Source organism: Elaeis guineensis, chromosome 4 (assembly GCF_000442705.2).
Source record: "Elaeis guineensis isolate ETL-2024a chromosome 4, EG11, whole genome shotgun sequence".
NCBI lineage: Eukaryota > Viridiplantae > Streptophyta > Magnoliopsida > Arecales > Arecaceae > Elaeis > Elaeis guineensis.
In genome coordinates, this window is record NC_025996.2 from 32,279,360 (window position 1) to 32,297,966 (window position 18,607).

The 18,607-nt window shown below is 36.5% G+C and overlaps 2 protein-coding genes across 4 annotated transcripts; one reads left to right on the forward strand and one right to left on the reverse strand.

Moving 5' to 3' along the window:
* The first annotated feature begins 6,364 nt into the window (after nt 1–6,364).
* LOC105043104 (rubisco accumulation factor 1, chloroplastic) lies at nt 6,365–8,118 on the forward strand. The gene is given in 3 exon segments (XM_073256243.1): nt 6,365–7,382; nt 7,385–7,664; nt 7,666–8,118. Coding segments are annotated over 3 exon segments (1,332 nt in total). The 5' UTR covers nt 6,365–6,475; the 3' UTR covers nt 7,811–8,118.
* Nucleotides 8,119–10,278: 2,160 nt separating this feature from the next.
* On the reverse strand, nt 10,279–17,237 carry LOC105043065 (uncharacterized). 3 transcript variants are annotated; one of them, XM_010920481.2, is made up of 6 exons: nt 16,835–17,237; nt 11,849–11,963; nt 11,644–11,733; nt 11,154–11,252; nt 10,899–11,045; nt 10,279–10,590 (listed from the first exon to the last, which is right to left on the reverse strand). In XM_010920481.2, the coding sequence occupies exons 1-5, from the start codon at nt 16,900–16,902 to the stop codon at nt 10,944–10,946; spliced, it is 474 nt and encodes a 157-aa protein (XP_010918783.1). In that variant the 5' UTR covers nt 16,903–17,237; the 3' UTR covers nt 10,279–10,590; nt 10,899–10,943. The 3 variants fall into 3 exon arrangements, with proteins under 3 accessions (XP_010918783.1, XP_010918782.1, XP_010918781.1); XM_010920480.2 differs by having other exon boundaries at nt 10,279–10,660; XM_010920479.4 differs by lacking the exon at nt 10,279–10,590 and having other exon boundaries at nt 10,666–11,045; nt 16,835–17,236.
* Nucleotides 17,238–18,607: the final 1,370 nt, after the last annotated feature.

Below are 18,607 nucleotides of genomic sequence, written 5' to 3' on the forward strand. Positions count from 1 at the left end.
CCTGTTACCTGATACTTCATCGAATAAGATGAAGTTGATGTTTTTGCCATTATTAGAGGATTTAGACTTCGCTCGTCGACTCAGTTGGGGCAGTGCAGTACTAGCTTGTCTATATCGAGCTATGTGTCGGGGTTCCTATGCTGATCAGAGCGAGATTGACGGTTATCTTGTATTATTACAGGTATGTGAATTAAAATTTTTTATTTTTAATATTTAATTATATTTTATATTGAATATATTATTTATTTAATTTTTGAAATTTGCAGATTTGGGTATGGGAGCATATGCCGACTATCAGTCCATTACGACGACAGTTGCTCGAGATGCCATCAGAGCAGCAGGATCCTGATGTTCCATTCAGACTAGACGGACCATTGGGATACAGGTATCGAAATATTATTTTTTTTATTTAAATTTTTTTATTTTAAATTTATTTAATATTAGTACATTGTGAAATAGATGGAACGTTGCATTCAACGTTCATCACGTATCGACAAGAGTGGCACGGATTTATAGGTGTCAGTTGGATACATTACTTGATACATCTAGACGGGTAAATTTTAAATTTTTTACAAATATCAATTTACAGTATTCATAATCTATTATAATTTTTTATTAATTTTTTTTTATTTTAACTATATTATATCAGTTTTTGTGGGAGCCATATACAGATGGGATATTGGCTATACTGCCGCAGATGTGTACAGTTGGACACGACATATGGACTGCTAGGGTGCCGCTTATTTGTTTTGATGTGGTAGAGTGGCATCTTCCCGATCGTGTCCTGCGTCAGTTTGGTCAGATTCAGGGCATCCCAGAGCAGTTTGATACCAGTCAGGAACTTCATCGTATTGATCGATGAGGGAGAGCTCGTATCGACTGGCGTGTCAGACATGCACAGTACATCGATATTTGGGATGCACGTCGAGATCACATTGTTCATGGTGATCCTATTTTGAGAGGCCGTTCATATACTGATGACTACATGGCTTGATTTTTTAGTATTACGATGCGAGTCATTGGACAGTCTCAGTATGCAGTTTCTGGATACGAGGGCGAGAGTTCTACTGTACGTCTTTTGGTAAGATTATGAAAATTACTTCATGTTATTTGTGTTATATTTTTGTTTTATATTGTACACTATACTGATTGTTTTATACTAACTGTTCTATTTTTATTTTATAGACTGATTCTGTGTCGGAACTCGTATTGGACGCTCGTCGTACTTTATCTACGACTGATGAGGACGAGCGGATTCAGATACTGCGGGAGATAGAAAGAACAGGTTCCGGAACATTGGGGGCGATTGGTGTTGATCCACATACCTGTGCGCCTTGGTATGGAGCAGTTCGGGCGCCAGATATGAGTTATACGCCGTCACCATATGCTTCACATATGCCATCACCGCATATTCCGCATATGTCATCATTCGATGCTGCACAGATGCCATCGCCTTTTCATCCACAGATGACAGCGTCTTCTTCATCCTACATCCCCCAGATGCCATCATCGGGTACCAGTTGGCCACATGAGTATGATACTTTTTTTTCAGGTCCATCCGTGTATCCAGATGAGAGAGTTGAACGGGTCTCTCAGTCCGTAGATGATCCGACTGCATCAGTTATTCCTGAGCAGCATGATCAGCAGATCTCCTCCACTGATATAGGAGAGGAGCCATCACAGCAGGAGCAGCCGGTGAGGACCTTCCTGAGAAGGTCCAAGCGACCACGGGCGCCGCGACGTCCTTGTGGGACTTAGTCTTTGTTGTATTTGTATTTAGTATTTTTACATTTTTGTTGTACTATTTTTTTTGATATATTTAACATTTTGATTCTATTGAATAATATTAAATGTTGATTTCATTTTATATTATTTAATTTTAAATGATTGGATATTATGATTTGTGCATATGGATACACATACTCGAACGTGTCTTAGAACATTAGGAGAGAAAATGTTATGCCGGCGGGCCGCGCTTCTCGGCGGTGAGCCCCGCATCCCGATGGTCGGTCCGGCCCCGGCTGGTGGTGGGCTCGCGTCCCGATGGCCACGGCGGGCCCCCGCAGCCCGACGACGGTCCTCAGCCCCCGCCTCTCCCGGCGGTGGGCTCCGTCTTGGTTGGTTGTGGGCCCAGAGCAGTTTGATACCAGTCAGGGACTTCATCGTATTGATCGACGAGGGAGAGCTCGTATCGACTGGCGTGTCAGACATGCACAGTACATCGATATTTGGGATGCACGTCGAGATCACATTGTTCATGGTGATCCTATTTTGAGAGGCCCTTCATATACTGATGACTACATGACCTGGTTTTTTAGCATTACGGTGCGAGTCATTGGACAGTCTCAGTATGCAGTTTCTGGATACGAGGGCGAGAGTTCTACTGTACGTCTTTTGGAAAACATTCTAGGCAGAAAAAGAGCCGTTAGAGCACTTAAAGTGAGTATTAAAAGCAACTAAAACGGGCTAAAAACTAGCCGTTGCGGATAATTCCCGTCGCAGGGGTCGACTCATGAGTCGACTCATGCTTCAAGAGTCGACTCATGAGTCGACCTCTGTTGCAACAGCCAGAAATGTGGGTTTCTGGATTTTTTGGCCCAAACCAGCAGAGGTCGACTCATGAGTCGACTCATGCCTTGTGGGTCGACTCATGAGTCGACTCACAGGTCGTGCCAAGCCAGAAAACCAGCGTGCCAATAGGAATTTCAGCGTGCCAAGCAGCTCATTGTGCCATGAGTTGACTCATGAGTCGACTCATGCACTTAAAACATTCATAACTTCAAAAATATAAGTCCAAAAATAATGAAATTTTCACCAATAGATCACAAATCATTTGTTCTACCAAATGATACTATCAAATCAGGGTTTTGGTAAAATTACGTTTTTGCCCCTGAAGAGCATAAAGACTTTTTCAAATAAAAAATATTTGTATCCCTTCAATCTGCTTTGTAATCATCAAAATCAATCTAGGAGCAACATAAATATATCATAAAAATAGTAAATAAAAGAGAAAAAATGGTAATAAAATAGAAATTATAATTTAAAATAAAAAATTAACTTTAATTTAAATTAAGAATTATCATTCAAATTACTATCCTCATTAAAAAATTTAATAAATAAAAAAAAATAATTAAACAAATTATGAAAAAAATTTAAAAAAATTTTAAGAAAAGAAAAAGAATAAAAAAACGTCGAAGGGAACGGCGTTTTCTCCTTTCCTCCCTTCTTCTCTCCTTCTCCCTCTTCTCCTTTCTCCCTCTTCTCCCTTCTCCGGCGTCTCTCCTACAGCACCGCGGTGAGCTGCCTCCTCTCTCTCTTTTCCTCTCTCTCCCTCTTTTTAAAAAATTTTAAAAATAAAAATTACCAAAAAGAAAGTCAACGGGTCGACTCACAAAGTGTGGCAGCCAAAAATTTTGCGTGCCGTTAAACTTTTTTAGCTATGAGTCGATTCATGGGGTCGACAGAAAAATATAAATCTATTTTTCTTAGAAAATATGCTTCCAAAAATATTGAAATTGCCTCTAATAGATTACACATCTTTTGTTCTTGCTTTTGAGACTTCAGAATCATATCTGATAAAATTATGATTTTTTTTCTTCATTTTTTAACTTTTTAATGTATTTATTTTTTGATCAAAATTTAATTCAAATTAAAATTTTTAAGTCACATTTATAAAATACCCGAAAAAATAAATTATAATTAATTTAATTATTACATTTTATTCTTTTATGAAATATTTTTTTTTATAATTTTTATAATTTTTATTTTTATTTTTATTTTTCTTCCACTTTTATTTTTTTGACATTCTATTACGTATTTTTTTTCTTTATTTAAAATATTTTTTAAATATTAATGTTTAAATTAATTTAGTTATTTAAAATATTATTTTTAATTTCAATTATAATTTTAATTCTTATTTCTTAAAATTAAAAATTACAAACTTTGTTCTTCAATTACAATTAGAATTTCTATTTTTTTTCAATTCTTTATCTTTTTATAAAATTTTTTTAGGCGATTTTTATATTTTATTTAGAAAATTTTTTAATTAAATTAATTTTAATTTGAGAAATTAATTTTAAAAAATATTTCTATTTCACTTAATCTTTAAAATTTTATTTTTTTAAAATTTTAAATTTATAATTCTTATTTTTTCTGACTTTTTACAAATTTTAACTTCTTAACTTTTTAACTTTTCATCATTTCTTAACTTATTAATGTATTTGTTTTATCAAAATTTAATTCAAATTTAATTTTTTTAAGTCACATTTATAAAATACCCTAAAAATAAAATTATATTTAATTTAATTTAATTTTATTCTTTAGCATTCTATTACGTATTCTTTTCTTTTAATTAAAAAAATATTATTTTTTCTAAAGTTCAGTTTATAATTTTTTTTCCATATTTTTTCTCATTTTTTAACTTTACAGTGTATATTTTTATCAAAATTTAATTCAAATTAAAATTTTAATTTTCCTCCCATATTTTTTTCTTCATTTAAATTATTTTTTTAAATAATAATGTTTAATTTAATTTAATTATTTAAAATATTATTTTTAATTTCAATTACAATTTTAATTCTTATTTCTTAAAATTAAAAATTATAAACTTTGTTCTTCAATTACAATTACAATTTCTATTTTTTTTCAATTCTTTATCTTTTATGAAATTTTTTTAGGCTATTTTTAAATTTTATTTGAAAAATATTTCAATTAATTTAATTTTAATTTTACAAAATATATTTAAATTTTTTTTTAATTTCAATTAAACTTTATAATTTTTTTTAAATATTTTAATTTATAATTCTTATTTTTGGTGACTTCTTAAAAATTTTCACTTTCTAACTTTTCCTCATTTCTTTAACTTTTTAATGTATTTCTTTTTTTATCAAAATTTAATTCAAATTTAATTTTTTTAAGTCACATTGATAAAATACCCTAACAAAAAAATTATAATTAATTTAATTTAATTTTATTCTTTTATGATATATTTTTTCAAATCTTTATATTTTAAATTTCAATCAAAATTAAAATTTTAATTTATTTACTAATTTCAAATTTTAAAAAACAAAATTTTCCAATTTTTCATTCAAAATGGCGTTTTATATTTAAATTAATTTAGTTATTTAAAATATAATTTTTAATTTCATTTATAATTATAATTTTTATTTCTTAAATTTAAAAATTATAAACTTTGTTCTTCAATTACAATTATAATTTCTATTTTTTTTAATTCTTTATATTTTTATAAAAATTTTTAACCCTTTTTTTAAAAATTTTTTTAATTTTTTTAAAATAAATTATTTTTAATTTTCGAAAGTAATTTGAAATAATATTTTTATTTCAATTAATCTTTAAAATTTTATTTCTTTTTAATTTTCAATTAAAATTCTTTTTCTTTGATTACTTCAAATTTTTTTAAATTTTTTTTTTAAGACAAATATTTCGAATGATATTTTTCAATTAAATTTTAAATTTTTATTTCTTTCATAATTCTTTCTCCTTTTTTTATTTCCTATGATAATTTCTTTTTTTTCTTAAGATTTTTTTTGACATCTTTTAAAAAAAATTTGAAATAAAAAATCTAAATTAATTTTTTTAATAAATTGCAAATTAAAATCTTTATATTTTAAATTTCAATCCAAATTTAAATTTTAATTTATTAACTAATTTCAAATTTTAAAAAACAAAATTTTTCATTTTCCCACGATTTTTTTCTTTTTTTTTTGGGTGGAAAAATTGAGAAACAAAATGACGTTTTTAAAGACGTCATTCCGATTGGCGTTTCTTCATGTTTTTTTTTTTTTTTTTGGGACGATGCCACCGTGGAAATGGGGGCTGACGTGGAAGGGGAAAAAACGCCATTCAAAATGGCGTTTTCTCCTTTTGCATTAGTTTGGTAAATAAATTTCGTTTTAGTATATTTTGATAAATTTTTTTTTTTTTTGCATTATTTGAAAAAAGAGCTCAAATATACCTCCACCCATTCAAAGGTTGTGTTGAGGTCAAACCAGAAACAGATGTTGTTTGACTCAACCTCTATGGTTCAAAAACAGGCCAGCTTAATAACCTCGTAGGATACCCGAACTGGTTTGAGTTCAAGTAAGCGGGAAGTGTCAGAGGCTGTAATAATAACCTTTTATCAAAGAAGCAAGGACTGGGCATTTTCACCACCTTAAAAAGAAGAGGAAAAAAAAAACAAAAATGGAAAAGCCGACAGGGTTTTCAAACAAGCACCAGTGCAACAAACCCAGGTGCCCTGATCAAATGCAGCCCACAGGTTGAGGCCCCAACCCAAAATATCCGAGTTTGCAAGATCCGCAAGGACGGAAGGTACACAGAAACACAAAAACAGACGCTTATCACAAACACAAACACAAACGAAACAGATAAGACCATTCCCACCTCCACCTCTCAAACCTTCCCTTCTTTCCTCTCCTATCTCTCTCTCTCTCTCTCTCTCTCACACACACACACCATGGCCATGCTCTCACTCACCTCTCCCAAACCCACAAACCCCTTCTTACAAACCCACCACCATCATCTTCTCCAACACCACCGTCATCGTCATCACCAGAAGATGAAAAGTCCTCGACCCATCTCCGCCACCAAGATCCCCTCCTCTCCGCCCCCGCCATCGCCTCTTGGCGAGCTCTACCAGCCCTTCCGGCCGCCGCCCTCCCCACTCCCACAGAAGTACCGCTCCCTCGGCCCCGCCGAGCGCATCGACATCCTCCGCAACCGCCTGGGCCGCTGGCATGAGTACGCCCCCCTCATCACCGCCCTCGCCCACGATGGCTTCACCCCACCCTCCATCGAGGAGGTCACCGGCATCTCGAGCGTCGAACAGAACCGCCTCATCGTCGCCGCCCAGGTCCGCGACTCCCTCCTCTCCTCCTCCTTCGACCCCGACCTCATCGCCTTCTTCGACGCCGGCGGCGGCGCTGATCTCTTGTACGAGCTCCGCTTCCTCAACGCCTCCCAGCGCGCCGCCGCCGCCCACCGCGTCGTCGAGCAGCGCTTCGACCCAAAGGCTGCCCAGGAGCTGGCTCGGGCCGTCAAGGACTTCCCCCGCCGCCGCGGGGACGACGGCTGGACCTGCTTCTCCGCCGCCCACCCAGGCGACTGCCTAGCCTACACCCACTTCCGCCTCAGCCGAGAGGCGCTCTCGGCCGGCGACCGGATCGCGGCTCTCGAGCGGGCGATGGAGGCGGCGGAGACGGAGGGGGCCAAGAAGAGGATAGAGGAGGAGATGGAGAAGGCGGCGGGCGGAGGGAGAGAAGGAATCGAGCGAGGCGAAGAGGTGGGAAGGGTGACGGTGCCGGTGGTGCGACTGATGTACGGGGAGGTGGCGGAGGCGACGTCGGTGGTGCTGCTGCCGGTGTGCCGGGCGGGGAGGGGGTGGCGGCGGCGCCGGGGTGGTGCAGGGCGGAGGGGGAGCTGGGGGTGGTGGCGGCGGAGAAGGGTTGGGAGAGGTGGGTGGTGCTGCCGGGGTGGGGGCCGGTGGCGGCGGTGGGGGAGGGGGGAGGGGTGGCGGTGGAGTTCGAGGACGGGAGGGTGTTGCCGTGGAGGGCGAGCAGGAAGTGGGGGATGGAGGAGGCGGTGCTGGTGGTGGCGGACAGGGGGAGGAGGGAGGTGGCGGAGGAGGCCGGCTTCTATCTGGTGTCGGAGGGGAGAAGGGGGAGTTAGGGGTGGTGAGGGGGATAAGCTAGTGGAGAAGGGGGTAAAGGAGGCGCTGGGGACGGTGGTGCTGGTGGTGAGGCCCCCCAAGGAGGAGGAGGATGATCAGTTGGCCGATGAGGATTGGGAGTGAGACTTCCATCGCACGAATTTTTGTTTTGTCCTTCTTTTCATCGCCCGAATAAAGTGCTTCATCCCAATTTGATGTGGGATTGCAGGGTAGACTGAAAAGATAAGATGGATAGAATGGTGGATCGTTGGGGCTAGGAATTTTGGATTGAAGTTAGAATACCAATATTTACTGGTTTCAAGATGAATCATACGATTTGGTTTGGTTTTTGATGGGACTCTTTCTAATTTTTCGTGGGCTTGGAGAAAGAAAATAGCCATTATTGTAACACGAGAAAGAATGAAGTTAATTTGACTTGGCCATTCCCTGTACTTTCAGTTTTTTATATTGCAATTTTTTTTTTCTTCTTTATTTCTCGAGACCTGGAGCTGCTCTAACGCCAGAGATCAAGCGAATTGATGCTTACCATTCATGTCTATAAAAATAATATTCGAACCTCCATCAAACAGAATGTAGAGAAAAATCTAAATCTATTTTTAAAATAATTGGATTTTGTCAAAAAAACTAGTTACTTTCCATATTTTGCCTTTTCTACTGCAATTTGTCATTGTTTTATTTTATATATCCAGGACAAGTGTGATAAATTTCCTTTCGGTTTTGCCAAAAAAAAAAAAAAAAAAAATCTGTGGTTAATAGGCAAACCGAAGTCATTACTAAATTGAAACTCAGAAGAACTTAAATTCAAAATTGAATCTGATTATTAACCGAGTTTGAATGCAACTTTATGGTACTCATTTTGATGGATCCAAAGCTAAACCGATTGAGTTAAAATGCACATAAAGCAAGGAATCGGTCCGAATCCAACCCATTTATAACACTACATGTGAAAACATAATATATGTTTAAAATGATCAAAATAAATTTTTTGAATATTTTTAATTTAAGAAAAAGAAATCAAAGGATAGAACATTTACAAGAGAAGCGCATTTTCGAAAACATCCGCCGATGCAGCGCATTTTTGAAAACATCCACCATGCATCGGTGGATGATTAGATCCTCAAGATTCATTTGGTTCGTGGAAAGAGGCAGCGGAAAAGTGTGGTTAATAGTAAAATAATAAAATGGCTTATGTTTAGTTACAGTTTTTAAATAGAAAATGGGAAAATAGCTTTTTCATAAAAATAAAGTTTCCCATCCTCCCATAGAAAATAGAATTTATATGGGATAGGGAAAACACACTTTCCCATTGGCTGGAAATCAAAGTAAAATCAATTTGTTTATAAAAATATTTTTATTCTAATGATTTATATCTTTTTTCTTCTTGTAATCAATTTATTAAGAACATAAACGGTACTTTACAGAGATGTTTAACGAAACATAAATTATCCTAAAAAATTTTTCTATACTACTTTTCTATAGTTAATCAAATATATCAAAATTATTTTTTTAAATATAATATATCCAAACATTAGATATATAACTATCTCAAAATTTTTATTTTATTTTTTTATTCATTCTAAAGCACAAATCTAATCCTTACCTTGTGATGAGTTTTTATTGAGCAATCATTTCCGTTAAATAAACAACACATCCGATGAAGAATTTATTTATCATCATGAGCACGAGATTTGGGGGCAAAATATTCCACCAAGGCATTTTATGAAAACACATCTTCCGAAATACCAACCTAAAAAAAAAATGACATTTTAAATTTTTTCTGCATAAATTACAATGATTTCTTTCAAAATATGAGATAATTACAGATTTTTTTTTAAAAATATACATTCCACTGCTTAAATTTTATCGTATTACAATCTTCCATCAATAGCTTTTTATTAAATAAATTAATAAACTTTCTTGACATCATCGCTACCTAACCTATTTGAATCTCAAAATATTTTATATTTTATATTTTATATTTTTTAAATTTTAAATTTTAATATTTGATCAGATGATTATGTATATATTTTCTAAATATTGAATAAAATTATATAATTACCCCAAATCTTAAGAAATATCTGAATAATTTACCGATTTAAAAAAAAAATTTACCCAAAACAAAAAATTCGTCTCCAAAGTACGAACACTCTGGAGCAACAGTTGAAAGAGTTATGTGGCTCTCATAAAACAAAGGACAAAAACAAATTCAAAGCTATATAGCCATGTCGCAGGAACTTAAAACTACAATCCGTTCATCTGGGCCACGTTGCTGGAAGGAATCGTACTTCTATCGGAGAGACAAGCAGCACAGACTTATTAGTTCGGTAAGACGCGTTCACCATGACATGTTCATTGATTTCGTAGAACAGATCGATTAGTTCAGAAAATTGTACTCAAGATATCATTGCAATGTATGAAGAACCATTGAAAAAAAAGCTAGATAAACCGCACTAAAAGGTGTAATGAACAAAACTAGGCTGCAAAAATTAGCTTTTTTTAAAAAAAAAACCACTAAAACAAAGCTAGACCCGAACCGGTTTTATCTCTCGGTAAACACATAAAACGATAATATCCAACCACAGGAAGCAAAATTAGTTTAAAAGTAAGACTTTGGATGCAAGGTTGAACAAAGTGCTCTCCGTACCATGGAAATCGGAGGCACTGGAAAGGTATCAAACAACAACAGATAAAAGGGCTTAGAAAGTTCCAGCCAAGCAATACACTGCCTCTGTAACCAAAGAAACAATACTCTGCATCGAACAAAATCATAATTTTAATATGCCGGATCAAGACCTAGAAGTTCGGGCATTGACTTGCTTCCAATCTTGGCGGGCGTCAATACACATTAAGCAAAAGCTATTAGGGTCAAGGGAGTGCTCTCCAAGTCCAACGATATCAGCATCCTTGACGCATCATGAAACTTGTTTTACAATCAGATCGATGACGAATTGGGTAACAAAATCAATTGGAACACTACATTTAAATTAAATGGCAAAATAGATTATGCAAGAGCTTCAACTCAGATAAAAAGAGTTATAGTTTCTGAATCAAACCTCTAGGAATAATAATACAACAGAAACACAAAAACTAAATCCGCCATACATATCTCAAAATGGAAGTGCTCCCCATAATGGAACACGACACATGTTAAGAACGGAATGAGGATGACAATACTCTTGTAACTTTAAATTTGTGTAGACTCGAAAATTACCTGACTCTCACCAACCTAGTCTGCATGCACCATCAAATTTTCAACTTAATTTGCTTTTGATTTGGGAACCTTCTTCTTGGGCAGCCGCTTTGGGATAGAGTTCTTCATCCCCAAGAAAAAGAGTAGTGCGCCAAAGAGAGCCAAATTCTGGAACAAGACCTCAATCATAATCAATTATCTATCTAATTTCAAATCTTAAATCCTACAAGAAGGCCAGAACATGCAGACATGTGAAAATGTATAGTCAACAAATACCTGAGCAAACTTGATGAAGAGCTGCACAAACTCTGGCGTCTCCATGTCATAGTTGTAGAAGTCATACACCACAGGAGTAATAAATGCCAGGTAAAGAAGCTGCACGAGCACCAAGTATTTCAGCATCGCTCTTCACCACAAATACGACTAGCTAATTAGCATTGGTTGAAACTAAACAAAACATGAAATGTGATGACATTTTAGAAATACAACAGCGCAGGGTGCAGATGCACCCCCAACTGTAAAAATCACCGCCCACCCATGTAGACCTCTGGAGAGTGTGCAGAGATACTTCCACACAATAATGCCACCTCTTGATACCTAACAGTACCAGAAACAGAGGTGACCAGCAGACCATCTGCTAATGAGTGGGGCCCTACTAACTCCAAATAATCATTATGCAAATGCTCCCAGGACCTGTTGGACCCCATAACGCCCCAGCGACATAATAAAGATGGGTTAAATAATCCAGGGAACTAGAAACACAGACCAGGAGATGAGCTCCAAAGGAGCTGCTGAAGATAAACAGAAGGCCTCCAAGCCCTTTCAGAAATATGGTAGTGGCAACAACATGTTTCATCTGGGGGGAAAGAGGAAAAAAACAGAAGAGATTCAACTTAAGCATTCAGCAACTGCATATGTAATATTTCAATACAAAGGAAGAATGGTATACAAAAGGCAAAGTCAGTCATCACCTCAACATGCGGTGCTGCTACCCCAAGATGGGTTGAAACATGTTTCATGAAAAGGTTGAACTTTGGCCTAAGAGCCTTCGCTGCTGGCCCACCATTAACTCCAAATTCACTAAACCTGACAAGACCATGATTTAGTAACATTTAGCACAAAGTGACAAAATGTACATGGTTCAAAAGACAGACATAAAGCATAGTACCTGACCAATATATCATAAACACTATTAGCAAATGAAGGTTAAATGACCAAGTCACATGCACTTGTGCACATCAGGCACACAAACACAGATGTGGAAGCTAAACACATGAACATGTGCACATAAAACATACAGATACAGACATGTAGATACATGAGATTGCAGGCTAAACATGGAACCTTCTGCAAAGATTCAGTGCTTTGAAGATAATTTGTGGGCTATCCAAATTCACACCATTGATCATGATCTACACCACTAAAATGCCTAAAAACCAAAAAAGTCATATGTTTTGGTGATCTCCTACCTGTGTCATGGGGTTGCAAAATAATGTACCAATTATGCTAGTGTGGCAGCATATAAATTGAAAAACTACAGCCAAACCATGATCAACTTCACTCAAAGTACGTACAGATTGGATTTCAATAGACTTTGGTGCTTAGGTTATAGCAAAACATCTTATCATGACGCTAAAGCCTTATGTTTTTGCCCCTATTTTATGCATAATATAAAGATACCCAAATATATGGTTTTTGGTTTCTATGCATTTTCAGAGTAGAACATGACGAACAACATGCATCTCCAACTTGGAGACTCAGTTGATTTCTTTATAATGAATATAACATTGCTTGTGGCTAATTTAACATTGCTTTGGCTAATGCAAATCTTGGGCTTGCTCCAACCAGAAAATACCACATTTAGCCCTCCAAGCATCATACTATGTGGTTTTTGTACACAGGGTATGCCTGTCGTTAGATGATGATGATGCAGCAAAACATGATGTAATTACTCTGAGAAAAGCAATAACATCTCTTCCAACAAGAAAACAGAAACACCTCCATGTACCAAAACTACCTTGTAGAATGCACAGAGGGAATATATCGTATTTCCCAATAGAAGCACGCTGGAAACTTGTTCAGGCAAAGAAGGCTAAATGTCATGAGAACTGGATTTCACAATATGTTCAAGAATTTAACTCGGCAAGAGCGCAAAATGGAGATAGGGGAATACATAGGAAAAACAATTTACGAGAATATATATTTAAATATCGTAAAAAACAAGATATTAATAAATATATTATCTGTTAAGATGTTCCATCATGTATATTTTTCAGACAAACTTCCAAAATAGATAAAGAATTTTAGAAAAGCCGCAATTGGCAAAGTTATTTTAATACCAATATTCTTGACCAATATCTAAAATGAAAAAAAAGCTCGCTTCTAACACTAATATGGTGGGTCAAGATCATTCTTGGAGCAGTCCACCTCTCTGCTGATATCCAAAGCTACAATTTGGGGGTAATTGGGTAAATAATAACTGTGCGAGTGTCTGACAAAAATCCCATTAAGATATGCAATCTATAAGGATTCTAGGAGTTGGATGCAAGTTTCTAGGTTCATGTGCCGATACCATAATTCATAACATATTAGGCCTCAAAAATATAGCAAAAGCACTTCATAGACAACATATCCAAACAAACATTCTGTAAGACAGATCACTAAGAAACATGGGCCCATCCAAGAAACAGTAAATATTAAATAAAAAAACCTGCACTGTATCACTAAGATATGCCTCCATACAGAAGAAAATAAAAGCTTCAAATTAAACACGGCATCCAGGTTTCGTATCACACTTCTGACAAAAAGAACAAAAAGCTCATCTACGCCAGGATCCAAATCCTTAAGGAGTTAAAAAGCTTATAGAGGCGCAACATCTCCAAATCATACTCCTATCTTAGTCATGAATCAATAAACAACAAAAAGAAAATATTAAATATATTGTGGCCGCCCATGAAACTGCTGCACACATTATTCAAACAAAAGGTAATAATTACTAACAAGATAATTTCAAGAAACCTTCTAAGGGGACAAATGAAAATCCTTGTAGTTTTTCCACAACTTCTATGCATATCAATACAAATATTGAAAATAATGAACCAATTAATATCATTTCCAGCATTGATTTCTAATGTTTGAGTACAACAAAATATAGAATACATGTCTCAGATCAAAAGGTGATACACCAATCAAAACACCAGAAATTGATAGACAACCTTCAAGCAAGTTTAGAGAACAAACCAATTTTCTGATTTAAACTTTCTCCACCCTTATTGATTTCTGTATCATTACTATTAACTACCGCCTCTCTTTAAAGAGCAAACCAATTTTCTGATTTGAACTTTCTCCACTCTTATTGAGTTCTATGTCGTTGCTACTAACCATCACCTCTCTTTAAACCAAATATGTCATGCATGAAACTAGAACTCTAAATAGAAAACTCTGAGCAGATTCCAACAAACTGACAAAAGTTTGGTTGGAAATTTAAAGAAAGATTTATGAGAGGAAACCAATGATAAAAGATTTCATCAACCGATAGTGAATATCCCATGACCAAAAAACTCCTGCTACAAGAATGAGAATGTTTTGAAATATGAAGCAACTGGAAGCAAGGTATTGGTCACAATGGAAAATGCAATATGTTTGTAGGATCGCCAAGCCAAAATTTGAAGCTTATATTAGAGAACTGGGTGCATTACCCTAAGACGTAATGTTTGGTTGCATGCAATAAAAACATGGTACAGAACTTCGGCAATCAGGAGACCTCCAACACACAAAATGAATAATCCAATGATAAACACTCCCATACATGGTGAAGAATTTCATTAATAATACGAGCTCTTGATTTATGACATCGGGCAAATAATCACCTTCACTGAAGGTGCTTGGCTAGATGTACATGATCATGATAAAAATTCAACAGAACTCAAGATCCACTAAACATCACAAAGATTCACCTTACCACTATTATAAGACAATTTCCATCCGCATTATAAGGCAAAACATACAAATTGGTTTTCTATGTCCTTCACATACATGCAATCAAAGTTGACAAAATCATTCATTTTACTTGCTATATAATGATATTGTTCTGTAAAAGCTCAACACCACATCACTAATTAGTGTTTGAATGGAGTCTTTGGATAAATGAATGTAATGATTCCTTCCAAAACTATTCACTTGACTCCATCGATCTGTCACATTAAAAAGATACTCATGCATCTCTAGATTATTTCCTTTTTGGATTTCTCGATGACCAAGCATCATTATATATCATACTATCTTCCTTAATGAAATGGTTCTAGAATTCTTTCTATTTTTATCTCAATTATGAAGAGTAGACTGACCCTTAATAGACGCAACGGCAAAATATAAGCCAAATATAATCAACAAAAATCAGAGAAATCATCTTGATGATAACAAACCATAATATTACCATCAATTGTTAAAAAAAAAAAGCATGATCACCAGATCTGGGATACTAGCGCACTTATAGGACTTTCTTCCGATAAGTTGACCCACATTTAAGCATAAAGCCATCCAGAACAATTGCTCACACATAACATATCCACAAGGCAAAACATCCCTTCGAAAATTGGAAGGACTAACATGACTGATAGTGACAGATGACATATTTCTCCTATAAATGTATCATATAACTTCCTGGAACTATCAGTCAAGCAGAATATATTAAAACGTATGTGCTCACATTGAAAAATTGATGATCAATTGGCACATCATGAGTATTAGACATCTTAATCATTTGTCTGAATATTACATAACACGTTATCAATTGGCAATAACTCTTGCCCATACTCTAGAGGGTGGTAGTAGAGCTACACAGCAGGCCTCAATTAAATATATTTCATCTACTTAGGTGAAAGAAACAATGGCAATGTCAGTTTTTGAATTCTTCCAGAATGGTAAAACTCATCACTTGGATATAAATAACTTAAGATGCTCGTAAATATCAGCAACAATAGTTTCAACTCGCTGAAAGATAAAAGCACATGAAATTTAATATCACAAACCCAAAGAATACCATTTCAGTCAAACAAAGTTCCCCTGGCCCTTTAGACTGGATAATTGCAGCACACAAGTTGAGAACAACATGCAAGAGTTCAATATAGTTTAATATAGTAAATATCACACGCATCATCCTTAAAAAGGATCTTTTCTCCTTCATTGCTCCACTCCTATTAATTTCTTTCCTCCTTTCAACAGTAAAAATAAACACTGGACTACTGCATTTCTATTCTCCACATCCCCCACACGAGGGAACCATAACCACCGGGTCTTGTTTCCCAACTATATCAAAGTTGCCTTTTGAATCCCCTACACACCAAGAATTCCTAGCAAAGGATGGTAACTTGACAAAGTCTAAGACACAAATCAGTCAATATCGAAAACACAAATAGATCCACAGAAAGCAGAGTGACGTGTACAAAGAAATGAGATCTTCATAAATAGACCCCGTATAGATCTCCACTACGAATCAAGAGCCCAAACCCAGATCGAAAATACTGAATTTGCAGAAAAGAAGAAAATGAATCGGAGAGGCAAATTAAAAAAAAAATAAAAAACCCCCCGGCCCAATGACCAGATCCGAACGAAAGCACCATCTCTGTCCAACCAGGTAGCTAGAAAGACAAAAAAACCCGACCACAAACAAAGCAAACCAGAAAAATCAAACTTTTCCAGAAAAACCAGCTACAACAAAGAACTTAACGCCAGCAAGGATCAGAGGAGACGCCAACAAGCTCAAACCCTAGCCTTCTCCCCTCTTCCCAACGCAAAAAATATCCCCAAAACCCAAGGCCGGAAATTAAGAAAAAACAAGGGAGTCCGAAGCCCTAGCTACCTCCAGATCAATATCAACTAGGAAAACAGCAGATCTATCGAAAAACGATCAAAATGGAACAAGAGACAAGAGGAGAGTGAAGAGGAAGAGAGCTTACTCCTGGTACGCGGAGAGGAGGAAGACGGAGGCGAAGAGGACCCTGCCAGCGAAGGACACGAACCCCATCTTCCACGCGGAGAGAGCTCCGATCCGATTCGAAGAGCAGCGAACGAGAGAGATAGAGAGAGAGAGGAGATCTCTCGCTCGCTGGCGCCGATCGGATTCTTCGAAGAGAGAAGAAGGCTTAGGGAAACGTCAGGAGTTTTGGAATATATGGGACGAGACCGCCCGGATCTCCCTTTTAAAGCACGCAACGAGGAGGTAAAGGAGACCGAGACCCCAGAGCGGCCGCGCGGCCGCTGCAATTCATTTCCCCTGGATCTTCGCAGAAATTTCCGGATTACCACTCCACTTCTTCCCCGCGCCGGTCGCGGACTGCGCTCCCGCTTCCTCACGCCTGCTTAGAAATTTATATGGCGTCTGCATCGATTTTTTTTTTCCGGAATGGCGTGGCGATGCTTTATGCTGGGAACGAACGGTCCGGATTGAAAATTGCAAGCATGGGAACAAACATCATCACCATACAAGTCACCGTCACAATTCGAATAGATAGAGATGGCCTTTAAAGATTTGCTCAGGACAATGGGACGGTTGAGATTAACTAAGGTGATTATCATGAGGCCCATATTGATGGTTGACTCAGATGAAAGGTTTGATAATTAATAAAGTATTTATCATTACCACATATGAATAATAAATTAAGGACCGAGTCAAGAGACAAACGACAACAGTGTTAAAAACCTACCCACTTCAATCCAGCTTGGAACCATCAAACGGTTTAGAATCAAGGGGGTCTTAACTGGGACAGAATTTACCTCACATATGACTTGCATGTACTACGAGCTAAACACGAGTTCAGACACATTTCTTATGTATTAAATAAGAAGTGAAGTAGGGAAAAGAAATCATCTCTGGAAATAAATGCTGAAAAATTACTCAACAATCTTATATAATTAGAAACATGTAATCGTACTTCAAGTTACAAAGCTCCCCAGAGACTCCTATGTTCGTATTTTTCTCATCCAAATTAATCTGACAGACAGGGAAATCTTTTTCAAGAGCACCTGTCTAATCTGAAAAAGATATTCACTGATTTGCATCAATATGTTACCAAGACTTGCTTCAAAGCAAAGCAGTTACCGGACATCGGCACAGGCTAGTTTGATAATGCCCTGTTAATCTACCTAATTTTGACAGCTTACTAGAATCACTAAGTAGGAATAACTTTAAACTATAAATCATCTTCATTTTCTGATTTTTATAACTAACCTGAAATGGGCTTCAAACAAGATTTAATTTCTCAAGCAACCATAACCTCCATCTAGCAAGCCAAAGGAAATTACATCGATTACAAAAATAACATTGTTAAGGAGCTTAAATAAACATCACAGTAACATCAGCAGTTGTGGGCACTGTCACATCATAAGTAACATCATCATATGTGGGCATGAAAGAAGAGTAAAACAAAAACTAAGGACTTTGAAACTGGGCCATCATCTCTGACATTGAAGATAAGTTAAAAGATATAAATGAATAATTCAGGAGATTTCTTCCCAAAAGAGACTAGGTTCATAGAACTGTACTTGCCACTGATTCACCTCCAGTCACATTCTCACAAATGACCAACTACAAAATAGGAATGAACCAGTAAAACAGGTCAAGGCACAATTACAGTCCCCGTGCAACCGTTACCAGGTTAATTAATCGTCTAGAGGTACCCGGTCCACAAACAAGACAACCTTCCCTTTGGTCACTTCATCAACATACGTCC